Source organism: Macaca mulatta, chromosome 19 (genome assembly GCF_049350105.2).
Source record: "Macaca mulatta isolate MMU2019108-1 chromosome 19, T2T-MMU8v2.0, whole genome shotgun sequence".
NCBI classification, from domain to species: Eukaryota; Metazoa; Chordata; class Mammalia; order Primates; family Cercopithecidae; genus Macaca; species Macaca mulatta.
The window spans coordinates 15,936,860-15,964,769 of NC_133424.1; the positions used below are offsets into that span (position 1 = coordinate 15,936,860).

General features: G+C 51.7%; 1 protein-coding gene and 1 long non-coding RNA gene across 24 annotated transcripts in view; one reads left to right on the forward strand and one right to left on the reverse strand.

Annotated features, from left to right (window-relative positions):
* The window catches only part of LOC144336816 (uncharacterized), a 177,521-nt gene that overhangs the window by 138,749 nt on the left and 10,862 nt on the right, over positions 1–27,910 (forward strand). The window lies entirely within an intron of this gene.
* AKAP8 (A-kinase anchoring protein 8) lies at positions 6,183–27,881 on the reverse strand. 23 transcript variants are annotated; one of them, XM_028838955.2, is made up of 14 exons: positions 27,809–27,881; positions 25,392–25,430; positions 23,340–23,372; positions 22,624–22,854; positions 21,644–22,127; positions 21,026–21,155; positions 20,762–20,808; positions 18,976–19,009; positions 17,070–17,157; positions 13,543–13,684; positions 13,164–13,257; positions 12,023–12,153; positions 10,486–10,581; positions 6,183–6,917 (listed from the first exon to the last, which is right to left on the reverse strand). In XM_028838955.2, the coding sequence occupies exons 4-14, from the start codon at positions 22,692–22,694 to the stop codon at positions 6,462–6,464; spliced, it is 1,773 nt and encodes a 590-aa protein (XP_028694788.2). In that variant the 5' UTR covers positions 22,695–22,854; positions 23,340–23,372; positions 25,392–25,430; positions 27,809–27,881; the 3' UTR covers positions 6,183–6,461. The 23 variants fall into 23 exon arrangements, with proteins under 23 accessions (XP_028694788.2, XP_014978668.2, XP_077834230.1 ...); XM_015123182.3 differs by having other exon boundaries at positions 22,575–22,854; XM_077978104.1 differs by having other exon boundaries at positions 21,629–22,127; positions 22,575–22,854.

Here is a 27,910-nt window from a genome sequence, read left to right on the forward strand (position 1 = left end):
TGCAGTGAGCCGGGACCGTGTCACTGCACTGCAGTCTGGGCCACACAAAACAAAACAAAAAAATTAACTCAAAATGAACTACGGACCTAAATATGAGCTAACATTATTAAATTATTGGAATAAAACATAGAGGTAATTTTTTTTTTTTGAGACAGAGTCTCGCTCTGTCGCCCAGGCTGGAGTGCAGTGGCGCGATCTCAGCTCACTGCAAGCTCCGCCTCCCGGGTTCACGCCATTCTCCTGCCTCAGCCTCCCGAGTAGCTGGGACTACAGGCGCCCGCCACCACGCCCGGCTAATTTTTTGTATATTTAGTAGAGACGGGGTTTCACCGTGTTAACCAGGATGGTCTTGATTTCCTGACCTCGTGATCCACCCACCTCGGCCTCCCGAAGTGCTGGGATTACAGGCATGAGCCACCGCACCAGGCCATTTTTTTTTTTTTTTAGACGGAGTTTTGCTCTTATTTCCCGGGCTGGAGTGCAATGGTGTGATCTCAGCTCACCACAACCTCCACCTCCCGCGTTCAAGCCATTCTCCTGCCTCAGCTTCCTGAGTAGCTGGGACTACAGGCATGCACCACCACGCCCGGCTAATTTTGTATTTTTAGTAGAGACAGGGTTTCTCCATGTTTGTTAGGCCGCTCTCAAACTTTAAACCTCAGGTGATCTGCCTGCCTCGGCCTCACAAAGTGCTGAGATTACAGGCATGAGCCACCGAGCCCAGCTTTTTTTTTTTTTTTTTTGAGATGGAGTTTTGCTCTTGTTGCCCAGGCTGGAGTGCAGTGACGCAATCTCGGCTCACCGCAACTTCCGCCTCCGGGCTTCAAGCGATTCTCCTGCCTCAGCCTCCTGAGTAGCTGGGATTACAGGTGCCCCCATGCCTGGCTAATTTTGTATTTTTACTAGAGATGTGGTTTCTCCATGTTGGTCAGGCTGGTCTCGAACTTCCAACCTCCAGTGATCCGCCTGCCTGGGCCTCTCAAAGTGCTGGGATTACAGGCATAAGCCACCGCGCCCAGCCTAGAGGCAAATTTTGAGACAGGATCTTGCTCTATTGCCTAGGCTTGAATCTTGAATGCAGTGATGGAATCATAGCTCACTGTAGCCTTGAACTCCTGGGTTCAAGTGATCCTCCCACCATAGCCTCTCCCGAGTAGCTGGTACTACAGGTACATGCTACCATGACAACCTAATTTTTTTTTTTTTTTTTTTTTTGAGACAGAGTCACGTTCTTGTCGCCCAGTCTACAGTGCAGTGGCGCGATCCCAACTGACTGGAACCTCCACTTCCGGGGCTCAAGCGATTCTTCTCCCTCAGCCTCCCAAGTAGCTGTACAGACACGTGCCACCACGCCTGGCTAATTTTTATATTTTTGTATTTTTAGTAGAGATGGGGTTTTGCCATGTTGGTCAGGCTGGTCTCGAACCCCTGACCTCAGGTGATCAGCCCGCCTTGGCCTCCCAAAGTGCTGGGATTACAGGCTTGAGTCACTACGCCCAGCCTTTTTTTTTTTTTTTTTTTTTTTTTTAAGAGACCAAGTCTCCTTCTGTTACCCAGGCTAGAGTGCAGCGATGCAATCTCAGCTCACTGCAACCTCTGCCTCCCTCCTGAGTTCAAGCAATTCTCCTGCCTCAGCCTCCTGAGTAGCTGGGATTACAGGTGCATGCCACCATGCCAGACTAATTTTTTGTTTTGTTTCTTTTTTTTTGAGAGGCAGTCTTGCTCTGTTGCCCAGGCTGGAGTGCAGTGGCACGATCTCAGCTCACTGCAACCTCTGTCTCCCAGGTTCAAGCAACTGTCCTGCCTCAGCCTCCCAAGTAACTGGGACTACAGTCGCACACCACCATGCCTGGCTAATTTTTGTATTTTTAGTAGAGATGGGGTTTCACCATGTTGACCAGGCTGGTCTCAAACTCCTGACCTCAGGTGATCCACCCATCTCGGCCTCCCAAAGTGTTGGAATTACAGGCGTGAGCCCCTGTGCCCAGCCAATAAAATTTTTTTTTGTAGAGATGGGGTCTATGTTACCCAGGCTGGTCTCAAATTCCTAGGCTCAAGTCATCTCCCACCTTGGCCTCCCGAAGTGCTGGAAGAGTGAAATCTTCATGACCTTGGATATGACAATGGTTTTTTCTTTTTCTTTTTTCTATTTTCACAGCCTGTTGGACTGAATCACAACGGTTTTATTGATTTGTCATCAAAAGCACAATTTATAAAATAAAAAATAGACAAATTAGGCTTCATCCAAATTAAATTATTTTTTTCCCAGAAACTCACTTTTTAATTTAATTTAATTTAATTTTTCCTTTATTTTATTGAGATGGAGTATTACTCTGCCGCCCAGGCTGGAGTGCAGTGGCGTGATCTCTGCTCACTGCAACGCCTGCCTTCTGGGTTCAAGTAATTCTCCTGCCTCAGCCTCCCAAGTAGCTGGGAGTACAGGCGGGTGCCACCATGCCTGGCTGATTTTTTGTATTTTTAGTAGAGATGGGGTTTCACCATGCTGGCCAGGCTGGTCTTGAATTCCTGACTTTGTGATCCACCCAACTCGGCCTCCCAAAGTGCTGGGATTACAGGCATGAGCCACCTCGCCAAGCCTCAAAATTAAAAATTTTGTGCATTAAAGAGCACTATGAAGGGAATGAAAAGATAACCCACAGGAGAAAATATTTGCACATCATATATCTGCCAAGTGTCTAGTATTCAATATACACAAAAAATTCCTGCTATCAGCAGAAAGACAATTTGATTTTAAAATGGGCAAAGGCGAGTTGTGGTGGCTCACACTTGTAATCCCAGCACTTTGGGAGGCTGAGGCAGGAGGATGGCTTGCACCCAGAAGTTCAAGACCAATCTGGATAACAAAGGAAGAACCTATCTCTACAAAAAAAAAAAAAAAAAAAAATCAAAAAATTACCTGGGCGTGGTGGCACACGCTGGTCCCAGCTACTTGGGAGGCTGAGGTGAGAATTGCTTGAACCCAGGAAGTTGAGGTTATGGTGAGCTGTATTCATACCACTGCACTGCAGCCTGGACGACAGAGCAAGATCCTCTCTCAAAATATATAAAATGAAATAGCAAAGAACTTGTGTAGATATGCAAAGATATGCAAATGGCCAAGAAGCACATAAACAGATGCCTAACATCATGAATCATTAGGCAAATGTCAATCAAAACCACAGTGAAGCCAGGCATGGTGGCTCATGCCTGTAATCCCAGCACTTTGGGAGGCCGAGGCAGGCGGATCACAAGGTCAGGAGTTCGAGACCAGCCTGGCCAGCATAGTGAAACCCCGTCTCTACTAAAAATACAAAAATTAGCCAGGTGTTGTGGCGGACACCTGTAATCCCAGCTGCTCGGGAGGCTGAGGCAGAAGAATCACTTGAACCCAGGAAGTGGAAATTGCAGTGAGCCAAGATCGCGCCACTGCACTCCAGCTTGGGCCACAGAGCGACACTCCATCTCAAAAATAAATAAATAAAACAGAAAACAGGTACTCAAATAAACCCTTGACCATGACTGTTCCTTGCAGCACTGTTTACAATAGTAAACTCACATTAATCAGGTGAACGTATAAACAAGATGTAAAATGTACTGTATCCATACAATGGAATATTATTTAGTCATAAAAAGGAATGAAGTGAGGCTAGGTGTGGTGGCTCACACCTGTAATCCCAGCACTTTGGGAGGCAAACACAGGAGCAGTTTGGGAGGCAAAAACATAGTATAATTTTTATACTTTTAGTAGAGATGGGGTTTCACCATGCTGGCCAGGCTGGTCTTGAACTCCTGACCTCAGGCCATCCATCTGCTTCGGCCTCCCAAAGTGCTGGGACTACAGGCATGAGCCACCGCGCCTGGCTACAAGACTTTTAAAAATTAGCTGGGCAGAGTGGTGCACTCCTGTAGTCCCAGCTAATCAGGAGGCTGAAGTGGGAGGATCACTTCAAACCAAGATTTGGAGGCTGCAGTGAGCTATTGTGGTGCCACTGCACTCCAGCCTGGACAAGAGAGTGAGATCCTGCCTGTAAAAATGAAACAAAACAACAAAAAAATTATGTAGTTTCACCAAGAGATGGAAGGTGGAAGAGCCTCACTGACATTCAGACCAATTTAATGACAGGTCTTGGATTCATATATACATATATATATATATATATCTATTTTGAGATGTTTTGCTCTTGTTGCCAGGCTGGAGTGCAGTGGCACGATCTTGGGTCACTGCAACCTCTGCCTCCAGGGTTCAAGTGATTCTCCTGCCTCAGCCTCCAGAGTAGCTGGGACTACCGGCGCACAGCACCATGCCCAGCTAATTTTTATATTTTTAGTAGAGATGGGGTTTCACCATGTTGGCCAAGATGTTCTCGAGCTCCTGACCTTGTGATCTGCCCACCTTGGCCTCCCAGTCCTTGGATTACAGGCGTCAGCCACTGCACCCGACCTAATATCTTTTTTTTTGAGACAAAGTCTTGCTCTGTTGCCCAGGCTGGAGTGCAGTAGCGTAACCTCGACTCACTGCAGCCTCTGCCTCCCTGGTTAAAGCAATTTTTCTGCCTCAGCTTCCCCAGTAGCTGGGATTACAAGCATGTGCCACCACACCCAGCTAATTTTTGTATTTTTGCCATGTTGGCCAGGCTGCTCTTGAACTCCCGACTTCAAGTGATCCACCCATGTCGGCCTCCTAAAGTACCGGGAATACAGTTGTGAGCTACCATGCCTGGCCGGGTCTTGGAGTTTTAGAAGAAGGAAAAAAAGGGGCGGGGGGCCAGGTGCAGTAGCTCAAGCCTGTAATCTAGGAGGCGGAGGTTGCAGTGAGCCAAGATCACGCCACTGCACTCCAGCCTGGGCAACAGAGTGAGACTCTGTCTCAAATTAAAAAAAAAAAAAGGAAAAAAAGAAAATTAAGGAAATAAAGCAGTTCCACTAGTGATGTTTTTTTCCACTACTGATGTTCAATGCTACCAACATTTTTGCCTTAAGATAACAAGCTTAAAGAGCAGGCTCAACCTGTGATTAAGACGCATCTACGCAACATGAACGGATGCTGAGCAGAAATGACCCAGAGGCACCGTCGTCTTATCAAGCAGTTTATTTCCATTTTCAGTTCTATTGTTGACTTTTTAATAAATATTCACCTGGAATCTCCACTAAGGCTCCTCATGAGCAGGGCCCAGTTCCTAGAATGTGCATGGTGAGTTAGCCCCTGGTATACAGCAGAGGCTCAGCAAAAATTTTACTGCCTCCTAGTGACTTCCCAGTGGCGTTTCCCAACATGTGAGATGTATACAGTTCACAAGGCCACAGGGAAACCGACACAGCAGGGCCATTTCAAAAGGGGGGGTATCTTCCAATTCTTCTGATTTGAGGAAATTCTAACTGTTGTGTGCTAACCTTGAACACATGCTAGCCTCCCTTTCTCAGATTCGGAAAGGTCTAAAGTAATAGTTATTTCTCTAAAATGAAACATGTACTTCATTATATTATCGTTTTTTTTTTTTTTTTTTTTTACCGATAGCTTCTATCTATGGCAACTTATGCTGGATTATTCCATCTATGGGAATCACATCAAGTTTCCTTTTTTTTTTTTAAGAGATGGGGTCTTGCTATGTTGTCCAGGTTGGTCTTGAATTCCTGGGCTTAAGCTATGCTCCCGCCTCAGCTCCCAAAGTGCTGGGATTATTGGCATGCACCACTGAGTCTGGCCAAATTTTCTCTGTAAATACATTTGAGTGGCAGTAACCAATTTTAAAGGAAAAAAAAACTGAAGTAATCTAGAGGTGGAACACAAATGAGGTAAAATATTAGAGAAATGATTCAGCAAGGACTAAAGATTGGGGCGCAATGCCCTCTGCACAGTCTGGTTCTTGAGGCTGAGGTGGGTATGTTTCCAGTGGCGTAGGTCGGTCAGATTCTTCCGGCCTTTGAGAGCGTGTGGATGTGACGTGGTGCCACATGTGAACCAGGTGCTGCCGAGTCCTGTGAAAGTCACACACCATATGGTGCACTACAGAGGTATAGATTAAAGGCTGAAGCTTGAAACAAACAAAAATCCTCTATAGAGCAAGATACATTCCTAGTGTTGAGCTGTTCCCAACCAAAAAAGATAAAATAAGGAAAAAAATAAAACAAAAAAAGAGGCATTCCATCAGTGGCTATATTGAACAAGTAATGTATCATCAAGATATAATCACCCAACCTTTATTATTTCCAAGTGCAGTGTCAAGAGATATGTTACAGCTGCTAAGGACAATGTACTTCTTTCAAACCTGGGCAAGAAGCCACACGACTGCACAAGACAAGCCGTGAGAGGCACTGCTCAGGAGGAAATGGCTGGGTCTCTTCACCAAAATTAGTTTACAGCATATTCCAGGAGCACACGCCCTTGTACTGCTTATAAACCAAGGGAGAAGGAGCAACACCTCCATCATCCCAGTGCCTTCCCTGGCACAGGGAAATGAGCATCATTCTGTGGGAATAGCATCTTTGGACTCTGCATCAGTTTGTTCCACTTCGGCATCCGTGGCAGCTGGAGCAGGAGCAGCTCTGGTTTGGGCACTTTCTGCCTCTGCTCCCATTGTCTCGGTGCCATTTCCAGCCTCTGCAGCCTCACTTCTGGCCTTGTGGACACCCTTCTCAGGTGCCGTTCCGCAGGGCACCTGCTCTTCCAGCAGCTGTTCAGCTTGAGAATCACTACTGGCCTCCGCTGTGTCCATGGGGCCTTCGCCCTCAGCTGGCTCCCCGTTGCTCTCTGTAGCAGGCGCTCCTTCCCCATCTACAGCCCTCACTGCTGCTGTAATCACCTCGGCTAAGACGTCCGCAGCCACCTCCTCAGGTGTCTCTTTCTTATCCTCACCTCCTAAATTGTCATCTCCTTCCATTTCTGGATCAACGGTTTCACTGGTGAAGGGGTCCTCACCCTGGCCAAAGAGGAAACACAGGTCAGTGTGGTCTAAGCAGAGCTCAGGAGGCCCATGATTGCTGGGATGTCAGCTTTCCAGAACCAGCAGAGTCCACAATGAAACACTTCTGTAAGTTACACCACAGGAGTGAATCCTACATGTTCTCAGAGCCTACAGATTCAGAAAAGTGTTCCCAGATATTCTGCAATTTGTTTTTTTGAGACGGAATCTCATTGTCACCCAGGCTGGACTGCCGTGGTGTGATCTCGGTTCACCACAGCCTCCGCCTCCAGTGATTCTCCAGCCTCAGCCTCCCAAGTAGCTGGGATTACAGGCATGCACCACCACACCCGGCTAATTTTGTATTTTTAGTGGAGATGGTGTTTCTCTATGTTGGTCAGGCTGGTCTGGAACTCCAACCTCAGGTGATCTGCCTGCCTCAGCCTCCCAAAGTGCTGGGATTACAGGTGTGAGCCACCGTGCCCAGCCTGCAGTTTTTAATCAAGCATGTAACAGTGAGGAAAAGTTCACAAGACCTAGGATTTCTTAACCTGATGCTTTTTTTTTTTTTTTTTTTTTTTTGAGATGGGAGTCTCCCTCTGTCGCCCAGGCTGGAGTGCAGTGGCGCGATCTCAGCTCACTGCAACCTCCGCCTCCCGGGTTCACGCCATTCTCCTGCCTCAGCCTCCTGAGTAGCTCAAGGCGCCTGCCACCTCGCCCACTTAATTTTTTGTATTTTTAGTAGAGACAGGGTTTCCCGTGTTAGCCAGGATGGTCTTGACCTCCTGACTTCATAATCTGCCCACCTCGGCCTTCCAAAGTGCTGAAATTACAGGCGTGAGCCACCGCGCCCAGTCTTAACTTGATGTTTTTAAAAAAACGGCATGTAACAGAAGTTAACACTACATAATTTTTTAGTGTCATTAAGGTGCAGTGGCTCATGTCTGTAATCTGTAATCCTAGCACTTTGGGAGGCTGGGGCCGGAGGACTGCTTGAGCTCAGGAGTTCGAGACCAGCCTGGGCAACATGGTGAAACCCCGGCTGTACAAAATATACAAAAATTAGCCGTGCATGGTGGCACATGCCTGTAATCCTAGCTACTCAGGCGGCAGAGGCATGAGAATTGCTTGAACCCAGGAGGCAGAGGTTGCAGAACAAAAAAAAAAATTTTTTTTTTTTTTTTTTGAGATGGAGTCTCACTCTGTCTCCCAGGCTGGAGTGCGGTGGCGTGATCTCCACTCACTGCAAGCTCCGCCTCCCAGGTTCACGCCATTCTCCTGCCTCAGCCTCCTGTGTGGCTGGGACTACAGGCGCCCGCCACCTCGCCCGGCTAGTTTTTTGTATTTTTTAGTAGAGACGGGGTTTCACTGTGTTAGTCAGGATGGTCTCGATCTCCTGACCTCGTGATCCGCCCATCTCGGCCTCCCAAAGTGCTGGGATTACAGGCGTGAGCCACCACGCCTGGCCAAAAAAAAAAATTTTTTTTAAGTGTCATTTGTGCCCATAGCCTTGAGATAAATCCCCATTTTCCAGAAAAGGAACTGAGCTTCAAAGATCAGTAACTTGCCAGAGGTAACAAAACTACTACACATCAGAATGAAGATTCAAATCAAGTCTGACTCCCTCAGAAGTCAAAATTCTCCTAACTATATGCTAAAAAACTATCTATAGTCTAAAACAAGCGAACTAAAAGTTATCATTACCAGATTAGGAAACATGTTTTAAAATATGATGCTTAGGGCAAGGCACTCATGCCTGTAACCCCAGCAATTTGGGAGGTCAAGGCGGGAGGATCACTTGAGGCCAGACCAGCATGGGCAACAGTGCAAGAGTGTCTTAAAAATTAGCCGGTGTGAGGCCAGGCGCAGCGGCTCACGCCTGTAATCCCAGCACTTTGGGAGGCCGAGGCGGGTGAATCACGAGGTCAGGAGATCGAGACCATCCTAACATGGTGAAATCCCATCTCTATCAAAACTACAAAAAATTGGCCAGGAGTGGTGGTGGGCGCCTGTAGTCCCAGCTACTCAGGAGGCTGAGGCAGGAGAATGGCGTGAACCCAGGTGGTAGAGGTTGCACCACTGCACTCCAGCCTGGGCGGTAGAGCAAGACTCCATCTCAAAAAAAAAAAAAAAAAAATTAGCCAGGTGTGGTGGTGTAGTACTGCAGTCCCAGCTACCTGGGAGACTGAGTGGGGAGGATCTCTTGAGCTCAGGAATGCGAGGCTGCAGTGAGCTATCGTCCCACCACTACGCTCCAGCCTGTTAAGAGAACAAGACCCTGACTCAAAAAAAAAAAAAAAAAAAAAAAAGATGCTTAGAAGCCTGAGCCCACACTTGACTCTAGAAACTTTTACCTTGCTTCAGCTACAAAGGTAAAATCGTGAGTTATGTTTCTTCCCTCTTTTTTTTTTTTTTTGAGACAGGGTCTTACTCTGTCATCCAGGCTGGAGTGTAGTGGCACGATCTTGGCTCACTGCAACCTCTGCCCCCTGAGTAGCGGGGACCACAGGCATGGGCCACCGTGCCTGACTAATTTATGTATTTTTTGTACAGACAGGGTTTCACCATGTTGTCCAGGCTGATCTCGAACTCCTGAGCTCAAAGTGATCTGCCCACCTCAGCCTCCCAAAGTACTGGGATTACAGGTGTGAGCCACCACGCCCAGCCCAGTCATGTTTCTTAAATTGGTTATTTAGATTCTGTGCCTTTAATGGATGGAACTGTCCAATATGGAAGTGTTTAGTAACTGAGAGGAGGGCAAACAGGCCTTGCCGAAGTACTGGGATGAACACTGAGCAAAATGGGTTTCACAAGAAAGAACTGGGAGCTCTTCCAACCAGCCTTCTCTCCATGAGCACCCACTTTGGGACTTTTATATGCTGCTCCCAGCATGAAGGCTCTGGTTCCTCACTACCCCTCACCTTCAACCTCTTTCACCTTCAACCTCACTGTCCACTGGCTCTATCAGTGAAACCTCTTTTTAGCTTCTCTTCTGGAAAATTATCATCTACCTTGGATATTTTTTTTGAGATGGGGTCTCGCTCTGTCACCTGGGCTGGAGTGCAGTGGCACAATCGTAACTCCTCTAACTCCTGGGCTCAGGGATCCTCCTGCCTCAGCCTCCCAAGCTACTGGGGTTACAGGCATGAGCCATAACTCCCAGTTCTCTGCTTTCCTTTATTTTAAAGACCAGGTCTTGCTATGTTACCCAGGCTGAAGTGCAGTGGTACCACCATCACTCACTGTAGCCTCAAATTCCTGGGCTCAAGCAATCCTCCCATCCCAGCTTCCCGAGTAGGGCTAACCTTGGGTTTTTCTAAAGCACCTAAAAATCATTTGCTCAGAATTTTAAGGCTAAACAATCAGGATTTTCAAGCTGCACCACATCCCCAGAGTCCCCAGGCAAGCAGTGACTGACTGGAAATCCCAGTTGTCACGTTCCGGAGCCTGACGTACTCCAGTGTCCCTCAACTGGTCAAAAGACTCAGAAATGCTGAACGCTGCACTCTGGATTCAACTCCCTGCTCGTGGGGTTCGTCTTCCCTTTCAAAAGCTTTTCCTGTCTGTGGTACTCGCAAGCACGAACCTTGAGGTATTTCTCCAGCATCTTCACTATGTGTCTGTTGTTCAAAACACTCTTCGCCACGTGGAGACTGGTTTTCTTGAACTGTTCAGCAGCCAACTGCAAAGGGCACCAAATGTGATCTTTTAAAAATGGTAAGGATAAGCAAGAGAACAAACCAGTCAGGCTCCGCCGCGCCATCCTGAGATCAGCCCTATGCAGAGAGGCAAATCTCAAAACACCAGGCTCCACGAATCGAAAGAAGGCTCCAGAGAGACTGTGCAACCAAGACTAACAAACTGGAAAAGCTGGACAATCTTAAGAGATAAACGCAAAGATGCGCCACTGATACCCAAGTAGCACATGCAGAATCGGGGGTGAAACAAGAGTGTTCACAAATGAAAGGCGGTGTGGGCTCAGTGGAGGAAAAGGGCAAGCTCTTTCTTTTCAGTTTTTGGGGTTACACTGATTTCATAAGTTCAACAAAAGTATGACTATGCTGGGTGTGGCAGCTCACGCCTTCAGCACAATGGTCCCTTGTTTGTATACTGCTTTTCAGCTTATCTTTAACAGTACTGGGGCTGGGCGCAGTGGCTCACACCTGTAATCCCAGCACTTTGGGAGGCTGAGGCGGGTGAATGACCTGAGGTCAGGAGTTCAAGACGAGCCTGGCCAACATGGTGAAACCCCATCTCTACTAAAAATACAAAAAATTAGCCGGACGTTGTGGTGGGCACCTGTAATCCCAGCTACTTTGGAGGCTGAGGCTGAAGAATTGCTTAACCTGGGAGGCGGAAGTTGCAGTGACCTGAGATCGCACCACTGCACGCCAACCTGGGCAACAAGAGTGAAACTCCATCAAACAAACAAACAAACAAACAAAAACCAAAAAACCATAATCAAAACCAAAACACAGTACTGTGAGATGGGTGGGCAGCTTTTGACCTCCCCATTTAATAGCTGAGTAAACTAAGGAGAGAGCTGCTAACCCAGGGCCAGGAAGTGACAGGCTGCAGAGCAAACGCAGCCACAGGCACTCTTCACTGTCTGCTTTTCTGCACTGACAGCAGGTACAGCTGTGTCACTGGATAGGGCCTCTATGGTCCGCAATGCTAAAAATACTTATGATCTGACTCCTTACAAAAGAAGGTATTTTTCCAGAATCTTTAACATGTGACCCCTGGGCTCAACATTTAGCCTGAAGCCCCATCAGGTAGGTAAGGACAGAACCAGTCCTTTAGTCCAAGTCCCCTGGGCCACTCGGCTCTCAATGGCCCTTTGGTCTCAGCTTACAGAAGCCCCCAGGCCTTCAGCTACTGGGAAACTGACCTATGTGGAAATGCTATCAGGAGAATCGTAGCTACTGCATTTAATTGAGTCTAAGCAACACATTTTCTCATATTTTTATAAAAACTGAGATGAATCCTACGACTCATCGATGGAAGTGACAGACTTGAAACACAGCAAGGGCCCCTAAAGATGTTATTCCCCATAAGACACAGGAGGCTCTGAGCCGCAGCCCTGCAACGCGCACCCCAGGCAGTGTGGGAGGAAGACTCACCCTGCGGTTGTGATTGTGGTCCACGGAGTGCAGGTGCCGCTGGAGGAGCTGTGGCTGTGCAGGAATTAGCATGTCGCAGGCCAGGCAGTGAGCAGCCTCGATCTTCTTGAAGAAGTGCTCCTGGCCAATCCCTGCGAGGAAACGCATGTCTTTTAGGATCTGGGACAGCAAGTGATTCTTTCCTCCCACTCCCCAACAGGGCCCACGTTTTCTCCCTGCAACTCTAAGGAGTCAGAAGGGCATAGCCTGCCTTTCTATGGGGAGTATGGGCTAGCACATCGGCCTCTATAGCTGGGAATTCTGCACACTTCAGCTTTTCTGTTTCTCCTGGTCCTTTCTTTTCAAACCAACGAGGAAAAGACACGGACGTGCTTAACGTCAGGATATAAGCTACGATCTATGCAAGGCCACATCCGAAGGTTTCTTTCTTTCCACTGCTGCTGAGCGCTCTTCCCACAGGTCTCACCATCACCTTCTCAGCCACCTTGAGCTGGCTTTGCGCCACATTGCTTTTTTTTGTTTTTGAGATGGAGTCTCACTCTGTCGCCCAGGCTGGAGTGCAGTGGCGCGATCTCAGCTCACTGCAAGCTCCGCCTCCCGGGTTCACGCCATTCTCCTGCCTCTCAGCCTCCCGAGTAGCTGGGACTACAGGCACCTGCCACCACACCCGGCTAATTTTTTGTATGTGTTTTAGTAGAGATGGTTTCACCGTGTTAGCTAGGATGGTCTCGACCTCCTGACCTTGTAAGCCACCTGCCTCGGCCTCCCAAAGTGCTGGGATTACAGGCGTGAGCCGCCGCGCCCAGCCATTGTTTTTGTATTTTTATTTTATTTTTTGAGATGGAGTCTCACTCTGTCGCCCAGACTGGAGTGCAGTGGTGCAATCTTGGCTCACTGCAAGCTCCGCCTCCGGGGTTCACGCCATTCTCCTGCCTCAGCCTCCCAAGTAGCTGGGATAACAGGCGCCTGCCACCACATCCAGCTACTTTTTTCTATCTTTTAGTAGAGATGGGGTTTCCAGGATGGTCTGGATCTCCTGACCTCGTGATCCGCCACGCCCAGCCTCGCGCCACGTTTTACGGGTCCCGTCACATGCCTTACTACCATCCAGGACGGCACGCATCCTGGGATCACAACTCACCTTTGAAAGGATCTGGTTTTGGTTTCGCAGTTTCTTTCTCCATCAATTCCTGACGCCGCTTCTCAATTTTCTTATTTCTGTTTACAATGTATTCCTAGGTAGGGTTGGAGATGGCATAAAGTAAAATGAGAGGCTGGCATGTGTGGACATTTCTCAGCTGCCAGGGCTAGACAGGCAGCTATCAGAGCAGTTCCATGCTCAGCACAGCACTATGGCCGGAGCTCTCGGTTGTCCCCGTGACTCGGGGACTTACACAGCTGCTCTATCTGGAAAGGAAACCTTGGCCAAGTATGGCGTCTGATTTCCCTTTGTCCTTCAAGGGATCCGGCACCTGCCGGATCGATGGAAGATGAGGTGACGGGACCCAGCTGTCCTTTACCTGCAGGAACTCCACTGTCTTGTCAGGCAGCTTGGTGCTTATGAACCGCAGTGTCTCTTTGTGGAATTTGCTTTGCAGATGCTTCTGGATCTCCTCATCGTCAAAGCTACGGAACTTGCACACAGAACAAGCAAACTGAATTCTGGGGAAGGAAAACAAGGAGGGGAGTGAAGCAGGGAGCATCAGCTCACCTCTGGGGAGAGCTGAAATAGAATCAGGATTTTCAGGAATCTTTTTCTTTTTTTTTGAGACTGAGTTTCACTCTTGTTGCCCAGGCTGGAGTGCAACGGCGCAATCTCAGCTCACTGTAACCTCTACCTCCTGGGTTCAAGCAATTCTCCTGCTTCAGCCTCCTGAGTTGAGTAGCTGGGATTACAGGCCCCCACCACCAAGCCTGGCTTTTTTTTTTTTTTTGAGATGGAGTCTCGCTCTGTCACCCAGGCTGGAGTGCAGTGGCATGATCTCAGCTCACTGCAAGCTTCACCTCCCAGGTTCACGCCATTCTCCTGCTGAGCAGCTGGGACTACAGGCGCCTACCACTACGCCCAGCTAATTTTTTGTATTTTTAGTAGAGACGGGGTTTCACCGTGTTAGCCAAGATGGTCTCGATCTCCTGACCTGGTGATCCGCCCGCCTCTGCCTCCCAAAGTGCTGGGATTACAGGTGTGAGCCACTGCGCCCAGCCATTGTTTTTGTATTTTTATTTTATTTTATTTTTTGAGATGGAGTCTCGCTGTCGCCCAGACTGGAGTGCAGTGGTGCGATCTCAGCTCACCGCAACCTCCACCTCCCGGGTTCAAGTGATTCTCCTGTGTCAGCCTCCCGAGTAGCTGGGGTTACAGACGCCCGCCACCACATCAAGTTAATTTTTGTATTTTTTATAGAGACGGGGTTTCACCATGTTGGCTAGGCTGGTCTCAAACTCCTGACCTGTGATCCACCCGCCTCCGCCTCCCAAAGTGCCGGGATTATAGGTGTGAGCCACCGTACCCAGCCTATTTTTTTTTTTTTTTTTGGTATTTTTAGTAGAGACAGGGTTTTACCATGTTGGCCAGGCTGGTCTCGAACTCCTGACCTCAGGTGATCCACCCGCCTCAGCCTCCGAAGTAGCTGGGATTACAGGTGCATGCCACTGCACTCAGCTAGGGAAAGTCGCTGTTGAACCAAGAGTTCTGACTTCCCAAGGAGCAACAGAACGGCAGTTACCCAAACTTCCCCGGCTGAAGAATGGGAACACGGACTGGCAAGTATCTCAGGCAAATGATTCACATAGTAATCTGCTGACCCTGCAGCCCCGTCTGGCCCCAAAGCCCCTGAGAAAATACCGGAAAGCTGCAACTGCTCAGAACTGGGGACGCCCTAGGCTCTGGCTGGCGGCTCTTGGGGCCCAGCATCTAGCTCCACAGCTTCTCAGATGAGTTTCTCTCTGCAGCCACTGGGATGACACAAGGCAACCTCATTTTACGTGCAGACAAAACACCTCGCACAATTCAAAACACAAAACCCAAGACCAGCTCTCCCATGAGACTCCACGTAGGGACATGTCACAACCAATTCTACAGATGAAAAGGGAGACTTCTCTGTCGCGGGCTTTCGAAGCCTCCCCAAAAGTAACCACGCTGCATGGCAAGGGAGAGCAGCCTGCAGACCCCCAGGCCACCACACTGGGGTGCTTCCTCCCTGGCTGTGTCCTGGAGGCTCCTGCCCTTCTGGTGTAGGGGTACAGGCCCTGTGGCTCTCAGGACTTCACCTCTGCCAACTCCACAAGCCTAGCTTCTGACCTCTGACAAGCACCACGAAGACACGCCCACTTCTGCAGACACCCCCTATGGAGTGGCGCGAACCCAGGAGGCGGAGCTTGCAGTGAGTGGAGATCGCGCCACTGCACTCCAGCCTGGGCGACAGAGCGAGGCTCTGTCTCAAAAAATAAATAAATAAAAATAAGTCACCTCTTCATTGGAAGAACATACAAGATTAAAAAAAAAGCAAAAAGGAAGTAAAAAAATGTCACCTCTATGCCCTTCTCCCAGTACTCTGGGAGGTCAAGGCAGGAAGATCTCTTGAGGCTAGTTCAATAGCCCAAGCAACAAAGAAAGACCCCTGTCTCTTCATTATATTATTAAAGTCTAAAAAAAAAGTCATCTCAGTTTCCATGTGACACGAAAAGTCATCTACTCTATCCATCATTTATCTGTTTAAAATAACAAGGGTTTCAATGTTCCCGTACCGCTTAAGAAGAAACAGTTCCGTGTTTGGTTCCTGGCTTCATTTTGCTAAGCACTTCTCTTTCTTTTGAGATGGAGTTTCGTTCTTGTAGCTGAGATTACAGTAGTAGCTGAAATAACAGGCACCTGCCACCATGCCTGGCTAATTTTTGTAGTTTTAGTAGACAGGTTTCACCATACTGACCAGGCTGGTCTTGAACTCCTGGCCTGAAGCGAGCCGCCGGCTCAGTCTTCCAAAGTGCTGGAATTACAGGCCTGAGCCACTGCATCTCACCCCTTTTACTAAGCATTTCTTTGAACAAAATAATCACTGTCCAGGCTGGGCACAGCGGCTCACGCTTGTAATCCCAGCACTTTGGGAGGCCAAGGTGGGCAGATCACTGAGATCAGGAGTTTGAGACCAGCCTTGCCAACACAGTGAATCCTCGCCTCTATGAAAAATACAAAACTTAGCCGGGCATGGTGGCGGGTGCCTGTAATCCCAGCTACTCAGGAGGCTGAGGCGGAATGGCTTGAACCCAGGAGGCAGAGGTTGCAGTGAGCCGAGATTGCACCATTGCACTCCACCCTGGCCAACAGATCAAGACTCCATCTCAAGAACAAAAAAAAGAAAAAAAAAACCACTCTCCCATGTGAACCTTAAGGTCAAGGATTCCTCAGCATCACATGATCACTGGTAATTTCAGTTTCTAGTCGGAAGCCACTTAACTCCTGGCAGGGAGGGGCAAGCACATGGTGTGCTCATGCTGACATCCTTTGGGCTCAACATTTTGCAATCATTTTCTAGTCTGGGACAAAATCTTGATGGTAGGACCCTGTCTCTACCTGTCTCCTAGCTATGTCAAACTCCAGGGGTGGTCTGGATTTAGATAAGGTGTACGCAGGACACTGACTGAGATGCCAGACACCAGGTCAGGAGACAGGGCTGCCCCTCAGGCCTGCAGGAGAGTAACAGAGCCCCCTGCTGGGCAGTTATGGACCACACAGACCCACTAGTAAGGCTGGGACTCCAGAGGAAAACAGACACGAGTCAAACACCAGTTCTCTAAGCAAGAACAGAAACCTAACTTCACCAAAGCAACATCCCAGCCGTCCTAGAAGACAGGTAGCTTGTGTGCTGGGAGCACAAGCGATGGCCTTTTCTGCACTCTCAACGGTTTCCTGTTTTGCCTCCCACTGGTTTGGCCAGAGGAGTCAGGCTACCAGGCCCCCAGCATTGTGGAGGGAGGACAGGTGAGCTCGGGAGCGCCTCCACTGCACCAGGTCCACCTCTTCCTGTGGGGGTGTGTGCCCGTGCCTCACCTGTCGGCTGCACGGTCCCGCGTCCTGTCTCTTCTCCTTTGCTTTTCCCTTCTCTTTTTCACATCCTCGTCCTCGTCATCCTTCTCTCCTGTAACAGACAAGTCCCTTCGAGACGCTCTGAGGGGCCTGCAAAGGAGCTGAGCTCCAGGGCCTGGTCAGGGGGCTGCGGCTTGGCCACTACACCCTGTGCCCTGCCACTGCCTGCACCACGAGGCAGAGTCCAGGATGCCCCAAGGCACCGTCAGAGACTCCTGGTGGACACGGGCCTGTGGCGAGGCCAGAGTAGTCACCTCACTCCCTACATGGCCTGAGGCGGCCAGGACGGGCCAGGGACACAGCCTGCCCACCCCATATGCACCACAGCCCCCTGCTGTCTCTGTCCTCCCCATCCTGCTTGTCCAATCTCATGCCCTGCAATGGGGTCTTCTCCCAATATCACAGGAGAAGCCAATTCTCCCCGGATGAAGAGGCGGCAGCTGAAGGCCTCAAGAAGTGAAGCCGCTGCTCCGCGTCCTCTATCCCACCTCCAGGCGGACTGTGACGAGTGTCCTGGCGGCCCCGTCTGAACTAGGGCCTCAGCAGGTCTGACAGTCCTTGCTGGCCCGACCTCTATCTTCCACTCACAAAAACCGTCAGTCTAGGGCTTTCCCAGGGCTGCGTGGGAAGCAATCCTAGAAAAAAAATCTGGGAAGAGACCGACTGGTCCTCCCGTCCGTCCCCCGGGGCCAGCACAGGAGCTCCTCGGAGAGCCACGCGGCCATCGTCCCAGCGTGAGGCCAGGGACGGACGCTGAAAAAAGGTTGGAGAAGCATCTGAACTGTAACCCCTACCCCTGATGCCAGTCCCGAGACTGTCCCACGAAGATGGCGACCGGCGTGCGCTGCTCAGAAGCCTCTCAAAAGGGCGTGTGGGATTTTTGGCAAGAGGTCACTGCCTGAAACTATGACTGCTGTTTAATAGCAAAGTCATCCCGGGTAGGTAGCAGGACCTGCGCGCAACAGACATGTCACCTTTGCTTTAGCATTGTGCCGCTAAGCGCTCGGGGCGCCCCGTGCTACGGACAGGACTGCTGCGGGTCGCACGGGGGAGGACCGCAGAGGGCTGGCTAAGCCTGAACAGCAGGAGCATCTAAGCCAAGGGCCTTCAGAATGCACGGGAGCAGGGCCACTGAGGAGCCAGCCTGTGATCCTTGGGGTAACCAGCTACGGAAAGACCCACAGAACAGGTAAAGAAACAAGTGGCTTCAGGGTGAGCTCCAGGCCGTGGCACCTCAGGCCGCCCTGCCGTGGGGCTTTAAGCCTGGTCTGCTGTTGCTGCAGACCCTTTCATCTCCTGCACTGGACATGAAGAGACCTGCTGAAGGGCGCCTGCCTCTCAAAGACCCAGTGGGCCTGGTGCTCCCAACCCCGCAGCTGTCTGCTGTCACACACTTGCAGGCACAAAGCAATGTGCACTGCAGCTGCCAGTATCCCCACCACAGAGGTCCACAGCATGGCCCAGGGCAGGTGACTGAAAGAACTGGACAAAAGGAAGCCCTGGAGGAAACAGTTCAGGGACATGCACTGGCCGAGCAGGGCACAGAAGATGGGCTGGGAGCCTCTTCTCTCATGTGTCTCCTTCCCTACAAACTTCAACTGTGGTGGACACCCAAGGCTGCCCCCCATCCCCACTGCAGCCTGCATCGGGTCAGGCAGCCAGACCCGTTTCCGGTAAATGCTGCCCCAGACACTTTGAAGCAAAGTGTCGGCCGATCGCCACGGTCAAGGCCCATCTGGTGGCTGCAGCCCCTCTTCCCCCACAGCCACGGGCCCCTCCATCCAGGCCCCGGCTTGCTCAGAAGCTGGGCAGTAAGTGCGGGGCAGCCAGGAAGACACAGGAAAGCTGCAAGGGACACGGTGACGCCTACCTCTCTGCTTCCCAGAGTCGCAGAAGTCATCCTCCTGGAAAAGAGAATACACGAAGTTCGGCAGTGAGCTGGTGTGTCCACAGCTCTCCACACCCAGCCCAGTCCCTGGCCACTGCCTGGTGGGTGGTCCCACCCCAGACCTAGGTTATTATGCCACCAAGAATGAGCCACAGTGTCAGGACCACCCTCTGGGGCTCAGGACAGGGCCTGTGTGTCCTGTTATTACTCCCAGTTGCCTTCAGATATTCTGTGACGACCACCTTTCTAGAAAGCCACTCACCCACCCTCTCTCAGCTCCTCCTAAGCTGCAGAACTGCCTACCCCGTGACAAAGGCCCACCCGTACAATTCTATGAACAGAGCCTGTTCACCAACTGTAGGGAGATGGAGTCTCACTCGGGGGATGCCAGTTCCGGCATTCTTGACAGAAAATAGGTTCCACCACGTTTCCCAAGCTTTTGTTTATGTTTATACAATATCTTTTCTTTTTTTTTTTTTTTTTTTTGAGACAGTCTCGCTCTGTCTCCCAGGCTGGAGTGCAATGACGTGATCTCAGCTCACTGCAACCTCTGCCTCCTGGGTTGAAGCTATTCTCCTGCCTCAGCCTCCGGAGTATCTGGGACTACAGGTGCACGCCGCCACGTCCGGCTAATTTTTGTATTTTCAGTAGAGACAGGGTTTCACCATATTGGCCGGGATGGTCTTGATCTTGTGACGTAGTGATCCACCCACCTCGGCCTCCCAAAATACTGGGATTACAGGCGTGAGCCACCGCACCTGGCCTATATTTACCCAATGTCTTGATAACAAATCATGTATACATAAAAAAAATTCAACTGAGAATCTAAACAGAGCTGACTCCTTAGGCAGTGAACATACGGTTAAATTAAGAATCAGTAGGTTTGCAGAGATTCCTAGTCTCAACACCAGCAAAATTGGAATCAAGTGAGACTCTGAAAACCTGAAAAGCCACCGTCTCCTGCCTATGTGACTGTAAGGACTTGGGAAGGCCCTCTTTCCCACGCTGGACATCCAGGCCCTACACCTCCAACTTGGATCAGAATCTTCACTGGGGTGGCTGAGGCACCTCCCCAGGAGCTTGGGGTGGTCCCGGCTACGAACTGGCCCCACATGCTACCCGCCTGTGCCTTGTTGTGAGGATGGAAGGATGAGGACACCGGTCAGCAGCACCTGGTATGGAGCTGGCGGCAAATCAGCCTCCAGCCTGTGCTTGGAAGCTTCAGCCTACAGTCCCTGCACTTACTGGCCTGGAGACGAGGGAGAGGAACTGGGAGCTTTTTTCAGAAAGGGAATGTTTGCTCTAAGTTGAAAACATTTTTTTTGAGACAGTCTCCCTCTGTCGCCCAGGCTGTAGTGCAGTGGTGCGATCTCAGCTCACTGCAACCTCCACCTCCCAGGTTCAAGTGATACTCCTCCCTCAGCCTCCCGAGTAGCAGGGACTACAGGCACATGCCACCACTCCTGGCTAACTTTTGTATTTTTAATTGAGATGGGGTTTCACCATGTTGGCCAGGCTGGTCTTGAACTCCTGACCTCAAATGATCCACCCACCTGGGCCTCCCTAAGTGCTAGGATTACAGGTGTGAGCCACTGCGCCCGGCTAAGGTGGAAAACTTTTAGAAACCTAGCTAAAAGTCAGGGTCCTAAATCTACTCAGAGGTAGTCAAATCCACCACGGCAGCCGCTCCTGCCCCTTTGTGAGGAAGGGCGATTAAAGAAAGAAGAAATCCCACGCTAGAGGCGAAAGGGCTGCCTGGTGGACTTACACCCTTGAATTCTTCATCTCCCGAGCGGAAGTCACCAGCTGCGTCATCTGCCAGACACAAAGAGAGGAAAAGTCAGTCCCCGGAGAGTGGTCCCATCTGGTTTCCACCCTCCCAAGCTCGCCGTCCAGGGTGAGTGTGCCCTGACCACAGTGGTGGTGAAACATGCCACCCTCGAGTGTCCACGACACAGACGGGGCAGGCAGACCCCAGCAGGCAGCTGACCCATCCTACATCCGCCTGGCCCCCCTGGCCCCCAGGACATACCATTTTCGGAGAAATCTCCTTCACTGTCAAGCCGGGCCAGTTTGGTGTCTGGCTCCTCATAAAGTTGGAACTGCTTCCGTTTCCTGCCCGTGCCATCTGGTCCGAAGCGGTCAAACCCTCTCCTCTTGGGCTACAGACAACAAGCACACCCCGTGAGCTACTTACCGGGGCCGTGAAGATGCCCCACAGAAAAGAGCAAGGTTGTAAGATCAGACAACACAGGCACAAAAGGTCTTTTAAAAAGCAGTGACAACATATTTGAAACTAAAAAGAAAATCATGCTGAGTGAAAGAACCCAGGAACAAAAGGCCGCACGTTTCGTGACTCCATTTGTGCAAAATGTCTAGAACATGCAAATCTAGAGACCAGTGGTGGTTGTTGGAGGCTGGGGGGGAGGAGACGGGGGTGACTAAGGAGCAGAGGTTTCTCTTCCAGTTGACACAAATGCTAAGATTAGACTGTGGTGGTGGGGATGGTTACACAATCCTGTAAATTAACTAAAAGTCGAACTGCGCACTTAAAAACATTTAAGTGAATGTTGAGATGGGGAAATTTTACCTCGATAAAGCGCTAAAAAGAGAAGCGAAGGCAGCTGGAAGGGACCTTGTGAGGGCTTACCCGATCCCGCATCCGAGGCTGCGAGCGGCCACATCCGTAGGGCATGGTGCTGTCATAGCCGCCTGCCGCCTGCATGCCCATCACGCCGTAGTCGGGAGCCATGGACTGGGAGAAGAGGGACGGAGGCGGCCGGCTGGGGGAGGGCCCTCCCAGGCCCCGTCCACCCACGTAGTTCAGCTCGTTCCATGGCGTGGACAGGGGCTCAGAGGACGCAGCAGGGGGCACAAAGGGGTCACTGCGCATGAAGGCACCAGGGTTGCTCCGGTCCTGGAACCGGCCCTGGCCCCGGCCCCGCATGAAGCCATCAAGGGAGCCCCGCTCCCGGGCCGGGTCCCGGCATTCACTGTACTGCCCCCCAAAGCTGCCATTGCGGTCGGACCCCAGGTCGAAGTCATAGTCATAGCTGTAGCTGGGGCGGTAGGGGTTGTGCTCGGGCAGGCAGGGCCTGGAGTCATAGGACTCGAACGGCTGGAAGCGGAAGGAGCTGCAACAGAAGCACAGCCTGTTAGGGGCAGTCACCCCAGTCACCCACTGCCACACTCCCTCAGTATAACCTCAACGCCCCTACATTCAAAACAGCAAACCAAACCACCCTGCATTCCACCTAAGTGCTTGGATGGCCAACACCAACCAACACCCCCCCGGAATACTGCTGAGTGGGGGACTCAGAGCCCCTGGCCACAGGAGCAGCAGGATGCAGGAAAAAGGAGTCTCGGGGAGGTTAGCCAACAACCATGCCCAAGCCCCACCATGAAGACAAGCAAGGAAGTCCTACTGTAACACCGCTGGCCCCCCACGAGCCCAGCTCATCAATGCCACACTCAGGAGGGAGGCGAGGACAGGTCCTCCCTCAAGAGTGGGTGCCCACTCCCATGTGCACAAAGGTGGGGAGGTGTGGGGTCCCAGGGGAAGGGCTTGGGTCCATAATCACCTCTCCCGGTCCTGCATGCCCTCCCCACCGCCGCCGCTCCCGCCCCTGCCTCCTTCCTTGGACATCATGTCCAAACGCTGGTTGATCTTGGCAATGAGGGAGTCGGAATTGTCGGTGCATGGCTCTGGGCCATAAGAGGCCATGTGCACGGCAGGGCCCCCCGCCGCCAGGCCGCCATCGTTGGCCTTGGTGGCCTCCCACGAGGCTGGGCCGTAGCTGTAGGTTGCGCCTGTGGTGACACTGGTGTTCTGGGCGCCATAGTAATTGTAGTTTTCATAACCTGTCATGGGGGGAGGAGCCAAGTCAGCATGGTGGACACAACCAGGAAGGGGCACCCACTGCCACCGAGAAGGAAAAGGGGTGTGGGACCCAGTGCTGCTGGCATCATTTCACACTGCACTGTGACCTGCCAAGAGGCAGCAGGAGGTGGCCAAAGAAAGGGGCAGCCTCAGGGCCAAGCAGTGGGTTTTCCGTGCCAGACTCTAGGACCTGTTCCCCATTCTAAGCCGGGTGACTGCGTCTGGGAACAGCAGTTCCGGCTGCTGCCAGAGCACAGTCCCAGTCCTCCCCATCATGCTTCCCTGAAGCTGCCCACCACAGCCGTCTGCAGCCGCCCCAGCCCACCAACCGCTCCGTATTCACAACAGCAGCCCGGGCTGACTGTGTCCTCAGGAACAGAGCCAGGAAGTCCACGCCAAACCTCCCTGATGGGCTGAACCTACTTGGCCTTCAGATCAGACCCCCCCCCGGCACAGAAGGGCTTACCTTGCCAGCTGGCCACACCAGTTCCATATGCACCTTAGGGGAAACAAAAACACACAAGAGCCCTGTTTGCAGAACGAAGGCACTGACACCCCAGCTGTCACCCCGCTCCACCCTCCACAGTCCCAGGGCCAGGGCTTCCCTCTGCAGCGCTCAGGGAGGCACCCTTGGGTGTTCTTAGCTCACTCAACTCCTACAGAGCACTAGGCTGAGCACAAGCCAGCCTTCTCCCGTGCAAGGCCAACTTCCCGTCAGGGCAAGGGAAGGGATGCTGCACGCTCCCCAGGAAGCTCGTCTACTGTGGGCTGCTGCCCAAGAGGTTGGCCGGGTCAGGCCCCAGGCAGAGTCCTCGTAAAGGGCCAGTTCCCACCAGAAGCCAGAGTGCAGGCGCTGCCAACTGCACAGCTAGGCATTGGTGCAAAGTCACGTCCTCAACTCAAGCGAGCAAGAGGACGTTATGTGCCTCGAGCGACTTCGAAGGCCTCCCCCTGAAACACCGGGTGGTGGCTCGAAAAGCAGCCCCACTCCCCATATTGCTAGAGACAGATCTCAGACTCAGAACACAAAGGAAGCCCTCGTGCCCTGGAACACGGGCTGGCAGAAAGCAGAAAACCTTGCCAGCAGAGAGCACACAACGGCCCCCCAAACAAGCCTAGCATCGTGACCCTGACTCTAGAGTGGGGATCTGCAAAAAGTCAGGCCACACGGAGCCCACTGCCCACCTTGGCACAGCCCTTGTGATTTTCGAATTTCAGTGCTCATAAGTAAGTACCAGCACACTGCCTGTAGCCCTGTGTTCTCAGGCTCTGCCCTCAGCGAAGGGTGAATTTTACGTTTTTAAATGGTTGGGGTAAAGCTTCTAAGGTATATTCAATGACAAATTTTGACATGAAATATATCACTGACACATTGGGTCAAAACTCAGAGACTATGCAAATTAAGAAAAACTATGAGCTATAGTGAATAATATCACATAAACACTGAAACACTGGCTAATTAATTGTAGCAAATGCATCACACTAATGCAAGATTTTTTTTTTTTTTTTTTGGAGACAGGGTCTTGCTCTGTCACCCAGGCTGGAGTGCAGTGGCTCACAGCTCACTGCAGCCTTGACCTCCTGGGCTCAAGCAATCTTTCTACCTCAGCCTTCTGAGCAGCTGGGATTACAGGCACGCACTGCCACGCCCTACTAATTTTTTATTACTAGGATAAAAGGATCACTTGAGCTTGGGTCTCGAACTCCCAGGCTCAAGTGAGCCTCTTGCCTCAGCCTCCCAAACTGCTGGGATTACAGACATGAGCTGCCTCACCCAGCTAATGAAAGATCTTACTAATGAGGCTGGGTGTGGTGGCTCACACCTGTAATCCCAGCACTTTGGGAGGCCAAGGAGGGCTGATCACGAGGTCAGGAGTTCAAAGAGATCAGCTTGGTCAACATCGTGAAACCCTGTCTCTACTAAAAATACAAAAATTAGCTGGGCGCGGTGGTGGGTGCCTGTAATCCCAGCTACTCAGGAGACTGAGGCTGCAGTGAGCCGAGATCACACTCCTGCACTCTAGCCTGGGCAACAGAGCAAGACTCCGTCTCAAAAGAAAAAAAAAATCGTACTAATGAGAGACACTACACCTGAGTAGAGATATGTGGGCCTATGAAACTCTACTACTAAATCTAAAGCTGTGCTAAAAATCTGTTAATTATAGAGAAAAAACACCTTGGATATACCCTTAGCTATTTACTCAGAATAAAAATATTTTGCCAAAATAGAGGATTTAATAACACACAAAAATTATGATCTTCGAATTATATTGTCTATAAGTAACTATTGGCATTGTCCCATCCACTCTTTCACACATTTATGACTGCTTTCCTGCTACAGAGACTGTGGAGCTCATAAAGCCACAAAGATATTCACCATCTGATCCTTTACACAAAGTTTGTTGACCCCCGCTACCACCTCCCTTGACCCTGGTGACCATCAGGTTCAGCTCTGCCATGTTAGGGCCTTGAATGTAGGGGAAGCCCACGCCTCACCCGCAAAGCAGAGCCCACTTACCCTGGGTGTTGGCAGGTCCAGCACTCCATGCCCCATAGCCTGCAAGAAGCACCCCGTGAGTTAAGATTCTATTTGTCACACCAGAGAACGGGTCCTTTTAGGGGTACTCCTAAATGGATCTCCTTACAGTTCAGTGTCAGCCTTACAAGAAGGAATACCCCCCCCAACACACAAAAAAGCCACCCCACAGCTGGCTAACGGCATCATCGCATTCCACTTGGCTGAGATCAAAGCAGAAAAAGAAGGGTGGGAAGTGGGCTTGGAGGTCAGCTCCGCCTGCAGAGGGACCTTGGCCAAGTACCTCACCCCTCCAAGAGTCCATCCACAACTGAGGCTAACACAAGACAATCCATTCAGCATGAGGACACATTCCCCCACCCACCACACAGCCAGGAAACCAGTTCCGACTACTATCACAAGTACCCTGTAACTGAGAACGAGCATGGGAATTTGGTGACATAAACTGCATCTCTCTAAGCCGCACTTCCTATCACTTTTAAGCCCTCCACGGATCCCCTGGACCTTTAAGTCCCAGGGCCTTGGCCTGGCCCTAAGGCATCAGACTGCACTCTTCGACCCTCCCAACACCCCCCACCCACTATGGGATCTGTCTGGTCCCTCCAGGAAGGAGGATGGGAACTGTGTTCTCTTCATTTCTGTGTCCCTGGGGCCCAGCACTCAGCTGCGCGCGGGTGGCCACCATGCCTGTTAAATGACTTCACTTTGATGAGGCAGGAACATACCCATGTCTCCCTCACCAGAAAAAGCCCCGCCGCTAAGTGCCTAGTGTGTGCCGATACACTGCAAGCACCCAGCAAACCCTGTTGTCCCGAAGGCCATTCAGAGACAAGGGAGCTAGGCTCATGGGTTACGAGACTTGACCCAGTCATAACCGCTGAGTTTTGCCCTCTGCTATGCTATGCCTTCCCCTCCGTCATACCGCAAAGCCTTCTAAATTTGCATCCGTGCAACAGAAAGGCAGACTGCAGATTCTAACAGCAAGTAACCAACCTCGAGAGGCCGCTTCCCTGTGAAGCTCTAGTGTAAGCAGCACGCATTATTAACCTTAAAACGCTCCCCGAAACACAAGAAATCGGGGAAGCTGAACTATCTCCACTGTGTCTGAAAGGTTTTCGGGAGGTAGGAAAAGGGGATTTAAAAAACCTCTCCAAACTACGACTGAAAAAGACAATACCGGCAGAAAAGATCTGATGGGAAGGAAAGGAGAGAATGGTGAAATCTACCCAGGCTGTGGCAGACCAGGAGAGCCTTCGCTAGGACCCGGAAGACACCAAAGCACACCGCGCACGCTGCCGCCTCAGGACCGACCGCTCTCCTGTCTCTGCAATTTCTGGTGATAGGATAATTTTGCCCTGCCACTTCTCAAGATCGACAACTTCTTGAGCTCCTGCAGCCAGGATCAGACCACTAGCTTCTCTACACCCAGTCGAGCTCCACCCAGCGTGTCCCAACTATCCCCTGTGGGCAAACTTGGCTCCCAGAAGGCTCTGATTCCAGAGGCGGGGAGCAGGAAGCTCGAGAAAATCGGCCCTACTGCAGGCCAAGCGCTAAAGCCAAGCGGGGAAAGGACACGTTCCCTCTTGCACAACCCCTTGGCCCCTCCAAGCCACCGCAACGCACTGCCTACATGAGAATGGCCAATCTGTCACCAGCCCCAGGGCACAATCAGGTTTCCAGCTTTATACAAACACTCAGCATCTGCCCCTCACCATCCTGTCCCACGCCAGCACGCGCCGGCTACAGAGCTGGAGCCCAGCGAGGCTGACTCCCGCGCCGGCCGCACTCGGCCTCAATACGCAGCACCGGGGATTAAAGGCCCGACCCCGCGCAGCCCGACGGCTTCCGGGACAGGCGCCCTGGGCCTTGGGAGCCCAGCAGAGGCCCCACCCGGCCCCGAAGGCCTAGGGCAGGTCAGGAGAGGCGGCCCCAGCGGTCCACCCGTGGCCCCAGACCCAGCGCCCGGAGCCCGACCTCAGGACCCCACGCTGTAGCTCCGCCCCCTAGCGCCGCCATTTTGTGGCGTCTTCGGAAGAGGAAGCCGGGAGTGCAAACCCCGGGGTCGCCGGGGGCCGGAAGGGCCCCGCCGAAGGTGAGGGACAGAAACGGCCCGCACAGCCCAAGGCGCCCCCCATGAAGCCCACCGCGGCGTCTGCCCCAACCCCGAGTCCCGCCCGCCTCTTCGGGCCCTGGCGGCCAATCCGCACGCAGCGCCCCGGGAGCGACGGCGCCAAAGCCCAATGAGCGGCGCGCGCGCGCGCTCTGGCCGCCTCTCTGCAGGGCCCGGCTGCGGCAACCACACTCCGGACGAAGGCCCGGCCCGCGGCCGTCTGCGCAGCGGCTGCGTGGCTCGCACTCAGCCTTCGCTACCTACTCTGCACCCAGCAGCCTACACAAACCTCCGTAGCCCTGGTCCATGTCTTCAACGCGGCCCACCAGCAGCCCCTTTTACTAGGAGACCACAGCACGCATGCGTTCAACGCACCTCCGCCGTCGACTAC

Excerpts from the sequence above, each read along its gene's own strand:
- AKAP8 (XM_077978104.1), bottom strand. Across the intron at positions 13,685-17,069 it reads CGGGACCGTGCAGCCGACAG|AATTCAGTTTGCTTGTTCTG; the intron begins GTGAGGCACGGG and ends TTCCTTCCCCAG. Across the intron at positions 6,918-10,485 it reads TGCTGGAGAAATACCTCAAG|GGTGAGGACCCCTTCACCAG; the intron begins GTTCGTGCTTGC and ends CTCTTTGGCCAG.